The 17932-nt window shown below is 39.5% G+C and overlaps 1 protein-coding gene across 2 annotated transcripts; it reads right to left on the minus strand.

Moving 5' to 3' along the window:
* Nucleotides 1-2238: 2238 nt before the first annotated feature.
* Nucleotides 2239-13716, minus strand: LOC131709112 (zinc finger protein 883-like). Of its 2 annotated transcripts, none has more exons than XM_059011047.1 (3): nucleotides 13352-13716; nucleotides 8160-8667; nucleotides 2239-5494 (listed from the first exon to the last, which is right to left on the minus strand). In XM_059011047.1, the coding sequence occupies exons 2-3, from the start codon at nucleotides 8638-8640 to the stop codon at nucleotides 3834-3836; spliced, it is 2142 nt and encodes a 713-aa protein (XP_058867030.1). In that variant the 5' UTR covers nucleotides 8641-8667; nucleotides 13352-13716; the 3' UTR covers nucleotides 2239-3833. The 2 variants fall into 2 exon arrangements, with proteins under 2 accessions (XP_058867030.1, XP_058867029.1); XM_059011046.1 differs by having other exon boundaries at nucleotides 8160-8670.
* Nucleotides 13717-17932: the final 4216 nt, after the last annotated feature.

The following is a 17932-nucleotide window of genomic DNA, read 5'->3' on the forward strand; positions in this document are numbered from 1 at the left end:
AAAGACTGCTGCAGGGCTTCTAGGCATGAGTATATCTCCGGTCCTTCTAGTGTTAACTAATCACAGTCGTCTATAAGTCATGTTTGTTTCGTATGAATCACTATCAGATATTGGTTGAAACTCGTGTGGAGAAACAGGAGATGACGTTCCATGTGAATCAAGCAAGGGAGTTGACTGTGGCGTCAGTCTCATTGACACATCTTGCTGGGCTGATACTGGGGACACTGACTGAGGATGATCATACTAACCATACTCATTTGTTCTTTGATTTGGAGAAACCAATGTCACGTTGGGTCATTGGAGATGTGGACCTTGGGATGGCCATCCTGTGTGTGGTGTTTGTTGCATAAGCATTTGAAACTATTGTGCTTCATGGTCCCTAGACCTTTGATTTTCTTCCCTAATCAATTATATCATGTCTCTGGTTGGGTTGTTCTCTATTGCAGTCCGTAGTAACCCAACAGCCTGAGATAGCTGATCATTCCTCTTTCTCTTTGAAGTTTTGAGTGGTACAGACTGTTTAGGGCTTGCTGACTGGCCTGTTTCTCCACCGCTTGTGCTGGAATCTATAGCATAAGTGACCTCATCAGTTTCACTTTGTGGATGGTTAGCAGTGGGTGTTTAAAAGAACGGGACTATTATTTCAGGGCCAACCCGAGGATTACAAATAAAACAATACACACCGCTGTATCGCTTCTCATTGTTTATTGTTTACTGCTGTTTGCCATCAGGCCTTTGGGTTTAAAAATAAAACGCCATTGCACCTGGATTTATCATTGTCTCTCTGATTACTGATCACCTGCACCTGCACACGGCTAACCACTCTGACACAGGGACGTAGCGAGGTGATCTGTTCCTTTTGTTATGGTTAATGCGAACCCAGAAGGAGAGCACTGGACTCTTGACCGGAGGGTCTTGGGTTCAATCCCAGGTGGGGGACACTGCTGCTGTACCCTTGAGCAAGGTACTTCACCTAGATTGCTCCAGTAAAAACCCAACTGTATAAATGGGTAATTGTATGTAAAAAATAATGTGATATCTTGTAACAATTGTAAGTCGCCCTGGATAAGGGCGGCTGCTAAGAAATAAATAATAATAATTTCCTGGTTTTCAAGGGGAGCCGTGTTCTAAATCAGGAGTGTTTTCTTTGTTTGTCGTATCTAATTGTATCTTGTTTCTTGTTATTAGACGGCTATCACGATCGGGAGCTGTCGCTACAGACCAGCACTAAACACGAACAACACTGCACTTGTTCATGATAAATTGCATTTGCACCACGAGCACTACAGCACTCACTTTACCCTTGTGGCCGTGTTTGTGTTCACTGTGTGTGTTTAAATACCGTGGTTACTGTTTCGGGACTGAACCCTTGGATTTAACTGGGCAAGACACATCATTGTGTATTGCCAGTTCTCATTATTCTTTACTGTTGTCATCAGACTTTGGATTATAAATAAACCATCATTTCACCAGTACTTTGTTGTCTGTTCTTGTTTTAAGCACTGCATCACCTCTACACCTGCACACTGCAAACCACTTTGCCACACAGCTTTAGACAAGATTCAAGCTTGGGCTGACACATGTGAATAAATACAAAGTCTTGCACATAGGGCGCAAAAACAGCATGAATAGTAATGAAATAGAGGAAGCTGTATGAAAAGGACTTGGGGATGAATCACTTAAGCCAACTAGACAGTGCAGAGAAGCTATGAAAAAAGGCAAATAGAATGTTAGGTTATATATTCAAGACAGTTGAATTCAAATGAAGAGAAGTTATATTAATTATACAATGCACTGGTACGACCACACCTAGAATAGTGTCTCCAGTTCTGGTCCCCTTATCATAAGAAAGACATTGAGGCATTGGAGAGAGTACAGAGAGCAACACGATTAATTCCAGGACTGAAGGGCATGTCATATGAAGAGAGACTGAAAGAGCTGAATCTGTAGAGCCCAGGAAGAAGGAGAGCCAGAGGGGACTTAAGAGGTATTTAAAATTGTCAAGGGGTTTACCAAAGTAACTGCTGAGAATTATTTTTCACACAGGAGTTTTTTGTTTTTCCTCTCCTGAGTGTTAACGGAGCAGAGGTGGGCTGAATGGCCTTTTCTTGTTCTAGAATTTCTTATGTTATTTAAAAAAAGAATAGAAAGAAAAGAAATCAAATGAAGAGAAAAAAAATCAGATGAAATATACAAATAATGAATAATAGTTTTTTGGGGGACAGTAGAAAAAAGAAATTAGATCTAATATAAATTTATTAAAGTAAGAAATATAACTACAGGGATTACAAAAATAAGATACAGTATTCGAAAAATATGTAAAATATATCAATTATATGCTCAAACTCATTAGCTTAACAGTTCCTCTCCAACCAACTGAACCAGACACAACAAGTCTGAGATACAAGGTTTCACTCACAGTAGCTATATACAAAAAACACACGGTTCCTAATGTTTATTTTTACCCTATGATCGCTGAGTTTACGACACTTTTTTTAAAGTTGGCACTACAGTAGCTCCCACACGCTCGGTGCATTACAATGGTGTCACACGATGATACAGTAGCTCCCACACACTCTGTACATTACAATGGTGTCACACGATGATACAGTAGCTCCCACACGCTCTGTACATTACAATGGTGTCACACGATGATACAGTAGCTCCCACACACTCTGTATATTACAATGGTGTCACACGATGATACAGAAGCTCCCACACACTCTGTACATTACAATGGTGTCACACGATGATACAGTAGCTCCCACACACTCTGTACATTACAATGGTGTCACACGATGATACAGTAGCTCCCACACGCTCGGTGCATTACAATGGTGTCACACGATGATACAGTAGCTCCCACAAGCTGGGTGCATTACAATGGTGTCACACGATGATACAGTAGCTCCCACACGCTCGGTGCATTACAATGGTGTCACACGATGATACAGTAGCTCCCACACACTCTGTACATTACAATGGTGTCACACGATGACAGTCAGGAGCAGGAAGTATCTTCCTCTCTGTCACATGAACAAAACAAGACAAAGACAAATAGTCGTATGTTACTTCAAAGCTGATTTCATGAAGCACAGCTCGATAAAACAGCTAATAATCAAAAGGTAAACTTTTTTTATGATCAATCCTCATTGAAAAGAAAACAAAAGTTACACACAGATTGTTTTAAATTCATTCTGGATGTTTCCAGTACAAGCCAAAGATGGCCACTGCTTGCATTCAAATAGGCTGTAAATTACATTTAACAACTGCATCACATCAAATATATTTTATCTGTGTAATATAATGACATTAATATGTTGTGTAATAACTCCTCGATGAGCCACCCCGAGTGAAAAAACAGCAATCCAGATTTTTTTTTTTTTTTTAAACATTTTTAACCATGTTTTTAATCATGACGTGCCAGGTACGTCCGTATCGCAAAAGAGGTTAATGTTAAAATATAATGTAATTGAGTTGCAGAGTCAGTGTGATACATCGAAAAAAAAATGTGCTGAGCCGATAAAGAACCTTGTAGAGCTGTGTTTGTACTGTAGTTCAAAGAAACATTGCAGTTAAAACGGAAGGCTTTTTTAATGCCTGCCCATTAGCATCAAAGATTGTACAGTATTTATCGAGATTACTCAGGACTTCAAGGTAATGTTGCATTTTACCCCCTGAAAAACATTTTACTCTCAGTGTTAAAAGGGTAAGTTACTCCCAGACCCAAAACCTTATCTGGAGCGCTGATGTAAGGTAATGTTTCTTTCTGAATGAACATGGTCCTTAGGGTTTGACTCCGGTGTGAATTCACTGGTGTGTTTGAAGATGTCCTAACTTGTTGAAACTCTTCCCACAGTCAGAGCACTGATACAATTTCTCTCCTGTGTGAGTTTGCTGGTGTGTTTTTTGAGGTTACTTAACCGACTGAAACTCTTCCCACAGTCAGAGCAGCAATACGGTTTCTCTCCTGTATGAATTTGCTGGTGTCTTTTCAGGTTTCCTAACAGACTGAAACTCTTCCCACAGTCAGAGCAGCAATACGGTTTCTCTCCTGTGTGAATTCGCTGGTGTGTTTTCAGTTTTCCTGAATTTCTGAAACTCTTCCCACAGTCAGAGCAGCAATACGGTTTCTCTCCTGTATGAATTTGCTGGTGTCTTTTCAGGTTTCCTAACAGACTGAAACTCTTCCCACAGTCAGAGCAGCAATACGGTTTCTCTCCTGTGTGAATTCGCTCATGATTTGTCAGGGTTACTCTTTCTCTGAAACTCTTCCCACAGTCAGAGCAGCAATACGGTTTCTCTCCTGTATGAATTCGCTGGTGTTTATTCAGGGAGTCTGCATGCCTGAAACTCTTCCCACAGTCAGAGCAGCAATACGGTTTCTCTCCTGTATGAAGTCGCTCATGATTTCTCAGGGTTCCTCTTTCTCTGAAACTCTTCCCACAGTCAGAGCAGCGATACGGTTTTTCTCCTCTATGAATTCGCTGGTGTTTATTCAGGGATTCTGTGTGGCTGAAACTCTTCCCACAGTCAGAGCAGCAATACGGTTTCTCTCCTGTGTGAATTTGATGGTGTGATTTCAGGTGTCCAAACAGACTGAAACTCTTCCCACAGATAGAGCAGCAATACGGTTTCTCTCCTGTGTGAATTTGCTCATGTTTTGTCAGGGCTCCTCTTTCTCTGAAACTCTTCCCACAGTCAGAGCAGCAATACGGTTTCTCTCCTGTGTGAGTTAGCTGGTGTGTTTTCAGGTTACTTAACTGACTGAATCTCTTCCCACAGTCAGAGCAGCAATATGGTTTCTCTCCTGTATGAATTCGCTGGTGTGTTTTCAGTTGTTCTGAAACTCTGAAACTCTTCCCACAGTCAGAGCAGGGATATGGTTTTTTTCCTGTATGAATTCGCTGCTGTTTATTCAGGGAGTCTGCATGCCTGAAACTCTTCCCACAGTCAGAGCAGCAATACGGTTTCTCTCCTGTGTGAATTTGATGGTGTGATTTCAGGTGTCCAAACCGACTGAAACTCTTCCCACAGATAGAGCAGCAATACGGTTTCTCTCCTGTATGAATTCGCTGGTGTGTTTTCAGTTGTTCTGAAACTCTGAAACTCTTCCCACAGTCAGAGCAGCAATACGGTTTTTCTCCTGTATGAATTCGCTGTTGTGTTTTCAGTTGTTCTGAAACTCTGAAACTCTTCCCACAGTCAGAGCAGCAATACGGTTTTTCTCCTGTATGAATTCGCTGGTGTTTATTCAGGGAGTCTGCATGCCTGAAACTCTTCCCACAGTCAGAGCAACCATATGGTTTCTCTCCTGTGTGAATTCGCTGGTGTGCTTTCAGGTTTCGTAACCGACTGAAACTCTTCCCACAGTCAGAGCAGCGATACAGTTTCTCTCCTGTATGAATTCGCTGGTGTGTTTTCAGGTGTCCTAACTGGGTGAAACCTTTCCCACAGTCAGGATATTTTCCACTGCCTGCTGCTGGACTGGAACCTGGAAAATATGAACAGGAAAGAAAGTAAGAGGGACTGCTTGTAGGCTTAGGACATGTGGCTAGGTGGAGGAGTGGATTAAAGAAGGGGTTCCCAATTCCCCCCCCCCCCCCCGAGGCCCACCTGTTCAGCTGCATCAGGCACTGCGGCCCACTATTAGCACTCCTTGGGAAAATGTCAAATTAAAAACATTTTCTATGTTTAAATTCTGTAACATTATAAATAAAGCTAATCTAAACTGTCCTTTATTCATTTGAATAAATAATGTGAAAGATGGAAATCACATAGAATATGCACAGAGTTAAAAATTCAAACACTTTAATTTTAGTGAATACAATAAATTGCAAAGATTAAACAGACGTTTTTATCAACCTTTTAATTAGGTACCTTTGTATAATTATTATTATAATGTTTCAACAAAAAATATTCTAGCGTTATTTTAAGACGTCTGTATAAAATAGCAGTATAACCAAACATTTTAATAAATCAATTACCGGCATGCAAAAAGAGTTAGTTTGATTCATAACTTGATTTAGTTAATATTGAAACATACATCAAAGCACGCAATATTTTAAATGTTAATAGCTACTTAGTGACAAAAACGTATTCATCATTGGCATCAATTGTAAATGAATGTTATTATAAAAGTTTGTATGGAAACGTTTCTACAAAAGAAAAAAACCCATTCCAGCTCCTCAAAGCTGAGCCCGTGGTACAAATGCATTCAAACTCCTGCAGCTGCCTTTTCTGTTCTTTATACTTTGCAAAACGTATTCTTTGGTAGCGGATTCGACATATTGTAATGTTATGAATACTGAACACACTTTTTACATCTGCCAGCAGAGCGATCACATGACCTCAACACCGCCCTATTGTCAGAGCTCTCGCTCTACATCCCGCCTACAGGAAGGCAATCTGTTAGCTCTGATTTGTGAATTTCTGCTTTGATTGACAGTCCGCCGATACTCCCTTGCTACACTTTATTTTTCTATAATTACAGCTGCTGCCGACGGCTGCTTATCGTTATTAATAGAAAAAAACACATAGAATGTCATTGCACCCGCGGCCCGAAGGTGGTGCTGTTCGTCGCCCTGGATAAGGGCGTCTGCTAAGAAATAAATAATAATAATAAATAATAATAATAATAACCCCTGGATTAAAGTGTGTGCATTTTAGCTGTGGGGTTTGTTCTGAGTTACACCAGTTTAAAAATGCAAAGTTAAACTTAAAGCCTTTCTGTGTGAAAGCAAAGTCAGTAAAGACTGATGCTGGTGAAACCGAGCCCTGGGATCAAAATCTGACTGTGAAGTTCTCCTGTAATGTTTCAGGTCTATTTCCTCTAACACACGCTACAATTTCTCATCGAGGCATTTTATGACTTTTCTATCTTGGATTATGTACAGATGCATACATAGAACTGCAGTGTAATGTAGTATAATCTGTCAATGATGTGCTTGGAGACTGGAACGGCTCCCTCCCTCTCTCTGTTTGGAATCATCTTGTTTATTGTTGTACAGATATACATCACGGTGCATTAGAAATGTGCAGCCCCATGTCATAGCATTACATTACACATGCAGGGTTTATGGGTTTTGTTAATTCAATTCTCTCTATTTATCATTCCTATAATTGAATCCCAACACAGTGGGTTACAGGACTCCAGTATACAGACAGAAACACAAGCAGTTTATTTTATACAGTTACACAGACTGTAAATGCATCAGCAACCTACATTACAGACAAAAGTTTAGAAACACCTAGAATTTGAGGATTGAGACAAAAATAAATAAATACACACAATATAATGTGACATTTCGAAATCTAACAGGAAATACTGTGATACTATTCTGGCTTCTGGTAGAATTTTGCAATATGTCGTTTATTTGTTTACATGATGCTAAATAAAAGGTATAAATGATGTTTATATATTTTTTATTATGCCTCAATCCTACAATTGTAGGAGATGCAAAGCTTTTGTCCATAGCTGTAGAGCCCTGTCTAATCCAGCCCCTCTACAAACCAGCATTCTAATTCGGTATGATTTTGGGGTCCCGATCAAATCCCTATTGAAATGAATGGTGTGATCCCCTCTACAGTCCAGAGCCTGGCTATTCTGGAATCTGTCCCTTCTGCCTGATGTTGTGTATACACTACCATGTCCAGCCGGCTCCATTCTGAATTGTGCAGTTGTTGAACAGCAAATACATGTCTAATCGTCCACACAGTGAGCAATCTCTCGAAAGAAAAGCTGAACAAAACACCAACTCAAAAGAGCTAACAGTGAGAGACCCTGAATGCAGCAGAAAGCACCTGAATCCTCATGCAGGTACAGTACGAGCACGTGAAGGTCTTTCTATGGGAATGGGTTAAACAGGCTTGTGATAATAACAGGTGAAGAGTTTGCTGAAGCATTACTGTGTTTATTACACTGTGTATGTACAGTAACACAGCTATTTAATGTTCAAATAGTTTAGTCATTTTACCTTTAGGTCAGTATTCAATGTTTTACAGTAACTCTCTAATCCTGCACCACTTTCCAGTCCCAAGCGATGCCAAATTGGACAGGTTTTAAAGTATTCTAACCAATATGCTCCCTCCCTCTCAACCACACTGTGGATTTCACGCAATCTAGAATGACAATGTCACAGCTACTGGGAGTCACTCACCTGCTAGACTGCATTCTGAATGGGAGCGCCCGTCTTCCTTTCCACCTCCTTGCGTGCTGTTGGGAGAGCCTTCCTCTCCAGCGCCTTGCTCTCTCACGCAGATTCTCTCCAGCACCACGCTACACTCCCGCAGGCGTACAGGCTCCTGCTCAAGGATGTTTGGTTTGAAGTCCTCCGATTCTTCCTTCACTGGTTCCATGTCGTCAAACTCTACTTCAGGGGGCTCCTGTTTAATACGGACAGTTTCCAGAACCTCTTCTTGTTTCACAGGAAGGGATTCTTCCATCTGGGGGATCTCCAATTCATTGTGCTCAGCTTTAATGTCAGAGACCTCTGGCTGACTGCTGTCACATTGTATCTCACAGAGCTCCTGTTTAATGGGGAGGGAAGCCAGCCCAGAGAACTCCACTCTAATGGGGACAAGTTCAAGTTCAGGGAACTCCTCTTTAATCTGGACAGATTCCATCTTCACACTGTCCATGGCAGCAGACCGGATTCTGTTTAGTAGCTGCTGAAAAAATAATCATGTATCAATTTAAATAGTGTAATGAACGGCATTCAAGGGACAAATGCAATCTGGCATTATAGCAGGAGTGGCTTTACTATTGAAGGAACACATAATTTCTTTTAATAAATTTATAATATCATAGGATTTTATCTGTTGAAAAAGTTTAACCCTTTGCGGCCATGTTGGACCAGGTCTGACATTACAATTTTCCCTTTCCGGTCTGATGTAACTTAAAAAAGGATGGTGAGTAAGTAGATTCAAGAAACTGCACAGAGTCCTTTTCTTCAATCAGTTGTTAGGTTTATTGAAATATGCAGGGAGTCTGGTCCCAGGTACAGGACAAACAGAATACTCGTTCTTACAATTGTTGCATGACATTAAATACCCTTCTGCATAGGTGTCTGTCTCTCTCCTCCTCTTTCTCTGACACTTAACCAATAGAAAAGGTACAACTCATTATCCTGTTACCATATATTTCATGTGCGAGTGTGTGTGTGTGTGTGAGTGTGTGTGTGTGTGAGTGTGTGTGTGTGATCTAGTGTGAAGACCTCTGAACTCAGTGCATTCTTCACACCCCTGGTGCCACAAAGGTCCATACATCTGGTTTTTGTCATCTTCTTGAGACCTTTTCTCTTTTGATCTATTTGAAGTCTTAGAGCCTGGCTCCTTCAGTCCCCTTGAAAACTAGCTTTATGACCCCGTCATAAACCAGCTGTATTTTCTAAGCAAAAACCTGTTAACTAGTTTTATACCCCAGTGGACTCCCCGAACGGCAAGCTTCTTTCATGTCAGGGCTGGAGATCAAAGGACTTGTTTGTACAGCCGTGTGCTGCTGGCCAGCCATTTGCTTTGACACAAAAGAATCTTTTTCAGTTGTTACAACTTCAGAGTAACTTCTCTACCATATTGCAGCTTTCATCTATCACAGCAGTGCTTGCATTTTTGGAACTAACAGTTTTTTCTATCCAATGTTAAATCACTTTTCAGAAAAATAACATGAATACAGCCGTCATTCCTCATGCGTAGCAAACTGCTATTCAATACTTGTTCCATGTTTTCCAACACGGTCCGACATCATCAAAAAGATGTCAAGCGCAGGTCTCTAGTCATTTTTTCTCAGGAAAAAGGAGAGAAAAGCTTTCAATGGCTGAGTGAGACCGATAGCAGCCGAAAAAAAAAAAATAAGGAGGCAGATCTGTACAGATAGTCAGATAGATAGTCCCTTCAACACAGACATAACACGGACATAAACAAACAAGATACCTGCTTCCTCATCCAGCGCTCAAAGAATATCACAGACATTTGCCAAGCTTGACGTTACAGTAATAAAATAATGCCAAATGCATACTGAGTTTCTACTGAAGCTACAGTAACACTGAAATCAAATTTCATTGACAGTACAATGAAAAGTATTATAAATGTAGTAGTACTGTGCATTTTATTGACAATACGGTTGTAAGAGAGCCTGCAGCAGGGAAGCAGGAGAGAGCCCTGCACACTATTAGCGGGGGCAGGGCACAGCCCTGCTTGTATAGAGGCTTTGTATTATTAATAGAATGTATAAATATGACTGTATTATTAATAGAATGTATAAATATGACTATTATTAATAGAATGTATAAATATGACTATTATTAATAGAATGTACAAATATGACTGTATTATTAATAGAATGTATAAATATGACTGTATTATTAATAGAATGTATAAATATGACGGCGCAGCCTTGTGTTCTGTTTTGTATTTTAAAAAAATCCGATGTTTTGTTATTGTCTAAAAACCTTGTGCAGAAACAGTGAAGGAAACTGCCCAGCCTGACCCAGGGTCTGTTTTGTTTATTTTAGTGTTCGTGACTTTGTTTTGTTTTAACTGTTTGATTTCACTCTGTGAGCAAGTGTTTTTGTTAAATGTTTGTTTTTGTATTTATTTTTGTGTTTGTAAAGAAACACGACGATGTCAATTTATATATATAATGTGTGTGAGTGTGTGTGTGTGGTGTGTGTTGATATGGTTATATAAATAAATAGCATTACACTCGCCATTTCAATGAAACTCCATACGCTGTGGAGCTTTTTATCACTGACACATCTTTCTGCAGTTGCAGCTGTAACAGGTAGCGCGGCCCAAAGCACCTGCAGGTGGAATACATCAGGATACAGGAGTCCAGGTCGTGTTCTTTACAGAGCTTCATGAGTTCTGACAAAGACATTGCATTGTCCGATTCCTGAGTGTTAAAACAGGCTCAATGTGGTGTATGAATAAATCACACTGCATTTCAGGAACTCTGCATTGAAGCTCTCGATTCAGCTTCACAAGTGCTTTCCCTTTAGTATATTAACAGTTTTCAGTTTAGCATAAAATAGCATCATTTTTAAGATGTGCGGTTTATCCACTAATTGTACTACTACAGCTGGACTCAAACATTAAAGGGACACACGCGCCAGTCCTTAACTACACTTTATGATGAAATACGTTTAGTGTGTGAGTGTCAGTGACAGAAAGGGCAGAAATCAATATTTTGGAGATGATTATTGGAGGGGCCAGTGCCCCTGCATGTACTAAATATTTGAAGATGCACTAAATAGTGTGTTTCTGACCTGGATGGCCTTCCACACGTATGTGTGTGTGCGTGTACGCATGTGTGTGTATGCGAGTACTAAAAGCATATTGAACACCCGACAATGCCTTAATATTTTGTGTACAGATTAGTTTTGTTACTAAGGAATTTTACCGACTGTATTAAGTTATTTTTTAATTCTGTGAAGACCTTTTTATAATAAAGACCTTAAAATGTGCCCACATTATAGTTTAATGTAAGCTCAAGTTAAGTGTGTGCGGAGTGTCTCCATATCAAAGGCTGGACTCGCTGTTCGTGGTTCATTCAGACACAGCTTAAACTGTGCAAAATAACAATTGTCATATAAATATAAGGTCGCTTCAGCATTGATTTTATCACATCCCTGTGTTATTACAGAATGTCTAATTAATACTAATTAAAAAGCCCATTAATACTCACTATATACTGTAAAAAGCCTATCGTGCTGAAAAGTCTGTATAACAGGATATGTTATGTTAAAAAAGTCCCAGGTCGTGTTATTTTGCGGTACAAGTTAAAACGTGGTACACCATGTACTGCGCGTGCCCGGGCTGTGCAAATAATTTTAGCTCAGAAAAAAAGTTAACGCCCATCTGAACAAATACAAAGTACTGTTCGACCTTTAAAGTTAATTTTAATATATATATATATATATATTATATATAACCAATTCAGCAAATATGTGACTAACTGATGAGCAACAAATTGTGTTATCTAACATTGTAAACATGTACAATTTTGTGGGTGAACCACAGTTTGTCTTATTCCTAGTGATTTGTGCAGCAGTCAATCACAACACTGACAGCGTACCATTTTTTGACGTCACACGGATCAAGTTTTGGTACCAGTACCACATTCTGATGATGTACCACGTTCTGCACCTACACCGGCTTTCAGCCACTTCCTGTAGCGCGATGCACTCTAAATACCTTTTCTCAAAATAACGAAAACAACCGCGTCTGTATCATTTAGTTTAAAACAACCGCGTCTGTATCATTTAGTTTAAAACAACCGCGTCTATATCATTTAGTTTAAAACAACCGCGTCTATATCATTTAGTTTAAAACAACCGCGTCTGTATCATTTAGTTTAAAACAACCGCGTCTATATCATTTAGTTTAAAACAACCGCGTCTATATCATTTAGTTTAAAACAACCGCGTCTGTATCATTTAGTTTAAAACAACCGCGTCTATATCATTTAGTTTAAAACAACCGCGTCTGTATCATTTAGTTTAAAACAACCGCGTCTGTATCATTTAGTTTAAAACAACCGCGTCTGTATCATTTAGTTTAAAACAACCGCGTCTGTATCATTTAGTTTAAAACAACCGCGTCTGTATCATTTAGTTTAAAACAACCGCGTCTGTATCATTTAGTTTAAAACAACCGCGTCTGTATCATTTAGTTTAAAACAACCGCGTCTGTATCATTTAGTTTAAAACAACCGCGTCTGTATCATTTAGTTTAAAACAACCGCGTCTGTATCATTTAGTTTAAAACAACCGCGTCTGTATCATTTAGTTTAAAACAACCGCGTCTGTATCATTTAGTTTAAAACAACCGCGTCTGTATCATTTAGTTTAAAACAACCGCGTCTATATCATTTAGTTTAAAACAACCGCGTCTGTATCATTTAGTTTAAAACAACCGCGTCTATATCATTTAGTTTAAGGCATCTGCAGTTAAAATAAATAAATAAATAATAAAATAGAGTAATCAAGAACATTATGTTTTACAAAGTTATTAACACAGACAGACGTGCTTATCTCTCAGCGCGCAATGCGTTTTCATGTAGTTTATATTCAATATGAATCTACAATCACGTGTAGTTTCGTACAGTATCTGTTCAGTTCAGTCGGGATTTATCCCAGACACTAGGAGAGCATCGAGAGGTTGCGCGCATCCGAGTTCAGCAGGTTAAACCACATCAACACCGCGCTGACATTACTAGCTGCCCATGACGAGAACATCACATACCTGCGCTGCACAGAAACACTGACCGGCTGAAAAACCCGCGGCTAACAGCAAAACACCACTGCGTCGAGAACAACCAAACACCAATTAAAAACAACAACATGGAACTCACTTTTTCTTTTTTATCGTCCACGCCTTGTCAAGTGGTACGCAACAAAATGTTAAATAAATTAAAAAGAACTGTGCAGGGCTGAGTCGGTTTTTTTTTCTTCTTTTCTTTTAAATTTCAGGCGTTTGTCGTTGTTTTTATTCTCTTTGAAAATGCGCTGAGGTATGACTCTGCCTGCGCTCTAGTAACTCCTAAAAATCCTGCGTCGCCAGCGGGAGTCTGCCTCTGACGTCACCGCCTGCGTAGACGGAGCTGGGACAGATTTAGGAGGTTTCCCAGCGCGGTCCACTGAGCAAACATAGCGACCAACTTCATTGATTTTGCCATTGCAGAAGAGATAGAAGCAATTGAGTTTCCCTTCGTGCTCCACCACCTTCAACAATCACAGCAACCTCAGAAAAGGTACATTGAAAACGATGCAGACAGCACAGATACATTTTTCATTAGTTGTCTATTTTATTAGCCTTTGTACAATTAATTAAATGCTACATTTTACACAAATACATATACGTCCCATAATGATTGTATTTACCATAAGGATAAACAAAATGCAACAGAAAATATAATTGCATGAGGTGATGGAGTCCAGTAACCAAAGTAGTGTATCCAGTGGTACTATTAGTTCACTGACATTCTTAATTAAAATATGTTCTATATATATATATATATATATATATATATATATATATATATATATAGCTTCTGATTACAAACAAACACAAGTGAACACTCCCTACAATACAGTTTAGAAACATGCACACTCATAACTCACCTTTTGGGTGCACTGGGCTCTGGCTCTTCAGTACATCACTGAAAAGCCTACCGGCATATTTAAGATCTGCATGAAATAGGATGATCAAAGATTAGTGGATATATAACTGTGGCATTACATGAAGTCGGAATATGCATTGTATCAAGAGGAGCTAACAGGTCTGGTAAAGGGTTAGGGGTAAGGTTAGGGTTTGTCTAAACAAATACCAATGCAAATGCACAACAACAAAAGGCTGTAGTTATTGTATTCCAGGGTTGTTGTAGTTATCGTATTACAGGGTTGTTGTAGTTATCGTATTACAGGGTTGTTGTAGTTATTGTATTACAGGGTTGTTGTAGTTATTGTATTCCAGGGTTGTTGTAGTTATCGTATTACAGGGTTGTTGTAGTTATTGTATTCCAGGGTTGTTGTAGTTATCGTATTACAGGGTTGTTGTAGTTATTGTATTCCAGGGTTGTTGTAGTTATTGTATTCCAGGGTTGTTGTAGTTATCGTATTACAGGGTTGTTGTAGTTATTGTATTCCAGGGTTGTTGTAGTTATCGTATTACAGGGTTGTTGTAGTTATTGTATTCCAGGGTTGTTGTAGTTATTGTATTCCAGGGTTGTTGTAGTTATCGTATTACAGGGTTGTTGTAGTTATTGTATTCCAGGGTTGTTGTAGTTATTGTATTACAGGGTTGTTGTAGTTATTGTATTCCAGGGTTGTTGTAGTTATTGTATTACAGGGTTGTTGTAGTTATTGTATTACAGGGTTGTTGTAGTTATTGTATTACAGGGTTGTTGTAGTTATCGTATTACAGGGTTGCTGTAGTTATTGTATTCCAGGGTTGTTATAGTTATTGTATTACAGGGTTGTTGTAGTTATTGTATTACAGGGTTGTTGTAGTTATTGTATTACAGGGTTGTTGTAGTTATCGTATTACAGGGTTGTGAAGATGACAGGTGCTCTCTGTAAAACATTTCTCTCATGTTCCTTATAACAGCTTTCAATGTCTTCAAGAACATATTTGTTGTAGTAGTTATAGTGACAAATCAAACATGAACACACAATATCACTGATACACATCATGTACGTTTCAATAATGCATTCTTAAATGGGGTTTAGTTTATTATCAGTATTAATATTTCGTACTTGACTGAATTCTTTCCTTCTCTGCGGGTGTGATAGTTGCCATGCCATCAGTGAGTGTAATATCCAGCTTTTCCATTATGGATGCTCACCAGGGAAGTGGCTGCCACTAACATAGCTTTTATAGACACAGATACACACAGGTGGGTTGAATGAATCACTCAGGATAACAATGTGGCTTTATCACACTTCAACCATTCAGGTGTGTTTTATGTACATGTGGGTTACTTGTTAGTATATTATTAAATGTGATAACTATGGATAACTACTTTCACAGGAGAAAGCTTATGTACTTTCATATCTGTTGTGAAAGTGACATTTAGCTTCCAACATTAGCACATATTTTATATGTGTATGTATGTGTACATTAGACCAAATACATTCCAAACCAACAGTTAACCGGTAAGGGCATCATTTGAGGTCTGCTTTACCTTTATTGTTTGTAGTTTAATCAATAGACAGCAATAAGAACAGGAACACTATACATGTCATTTAATAAACTAGAGACATGTAACCTGCTCTGCAAGCTGTACTGGAAATGCCTGTATAAATAAACACACACACACACACACACACACATATATATAGTAACATTGTCATGTCTGTGAAGCAGGACTCAGGGGAAACGCTGTTAATTCTTAATACAGGTTTATTTGAAAATAAAAGAAAGAGGGGATTCCTGTGGGGCCGCAACAACAAATCGCCTGGACACCAGCAGGACAAAATAAGACAGACAAGATAAACAAACTGGACAGACAACGTTTGAGGGATGGAACTGCTTAACAGTCCCGCGTTTTGATTGGTTCTTGTCTGTCGGAGGAATATGACGTCAACACGAGTGGGAAAGCTTGGAGGCATTTTAACATTGTGATGAGAGAGAGAGAGAGAGAGAGAGAGAGAGAGAAGAGAGAGAGAGAGAGAGAGAAGCCATTAGGTGACTTTCACGCGATTTGATTGGCTCTTGTAATGCTTTATTGCATATTTCCCGATTACCTCTTGTTCTCTATTCATTGCTTTCATTCCCCTTAACTTGAAAGCTACGTGTTTATATATATATATATATATATCGCAGTTCATTAGAGCAAGTGTTTTCCTTTATCAAATATTATTATTAAAACCCATTTTTGATATAGAACATGGTATTCCAAAAAAAGGACATCTTATTTGCTTATGTAATGTCCATCAATATATAGTCATGCGTAGGGGTTTATCAGACCTCACTTATGAGTTTTAAGAGACCAGTGCCCTTCAACAGCTTCAAATAAGCATTCCTTGCCTATCCATGGTAGTTTAAACTGGCTATAGATGATGTTTAAACAGTTGGATATGCAAATATAATGCAAACTAAATACATTGTAAATTAGTAATGATTCCATCGAGTGAGAGATTACAGACATTCTTGTGCAAAGTACAAGCAACGTGTAAAAATGAGCCCCTCAACCATTTACTGTGAAGTCCTTCCTAATTGGAAACATTTCCACTTGTAACGACCCACAGGCAGTCCTGATCGGATATGATCCATGACCTTTTATGTCATATCTTGGCCGTCCAAACACTAATCTATATATTTTTTTTTTGCGTGGGTCATATCCATGACTACGGGTCATGTCTCCATATAATTGTTTTAGGGCTAGGATGGGTGGGACGTATAATATTATAATACAAGGATAAAATCAAAGTAGACGTCGAAATGTCAGAATTCCTCTAGAGGAAAATATACTTGAACTTTGACCCATTCGACTCCTCGAGATCACTTTCAATTCAAACACAAAATGTCTAGTGTTCAATCACTCGACAACACCCACAATGCAGAAATGTTCTTTAACAAAATGAGAATATGTCAAAAACAATTGATGTAAAGCTGGTACATTTGTCTCTCAGAGAAACTGGAGAGGAACGGGAAATTAAAGACATTCCTGTCAATGGCTTTCAAAAATTCAATCAGACAACACCCACAATTCATATTTTTTAGGCACTTTTTTTTTAATTTAGTCGTTGCCAATTAGTTTTTATTATTTTCTCCCCAATTTGAAATGCCCAATTATTTTTTTAGGCTCAGCTCACCGCTACCACCCCTGCGCTGACTCGGGAGGGGCGAAGATGAACACATGCTGTCCTCCGAAGCGTGTGCCGTCAGCCGTCCACTTCTTTACACTCTGCAGACTCACCGTGCAGCCGCCTCAGAGCTACAGCGTCGGAGGACAACGCAGCTCTGGGCAGCTTACAGGCAAGCCTGCAGGCGCCCGGCCAGACTACAGGGGGCGCTGGCCCGCGGTGAGCAGAGGACACCCTGGGCGACCTAACCCCTCCCTCCCGGGCGACGCTCGGCCAATTGTGCGCCACCCCCTGGGAGCTCCTGTCCACGGTCGGCTGTGGAATAGCCTGGACTCGAACCGGCGACGTCCAGACTACAGTGCGCATCCTGCACTCTAGCGAGTGCTTTTACTGGATGCGCCACTCGGGAGCTCGATGTTTTTTAGGCACTTTTAACAAATCTGTCTCTGTGAAGATTTACAATCATCCTTCACCAACGCGAGCACTGTCCAAGCGAGCGACACAAATCTTTGACTCTGATAGCGACTAAAAAAAAAAAAGCATACCCCATTGAAACACATTTTTCTTAAAAATACATTATTTTTTGCAGTTCATTACCCAGTTTAATTCAACATTCCTGAATTATC

Source organism: Acipenser ruthenus, chromosome 41 (assembly GCF_902713425.1).
Source record: "Acipenser ruthenus chromosome 41, fAciRut3.2 maternal haplotype, whole genome shotgun sequence".
Classification (NCBI taxonomy): domain Eukaryota; kingdom Metazoa; phylum Chordata; class Actinopteri; order Acipenseriformes; family Acipenseridae; genus Acipenser; species Acipenser ruthenus.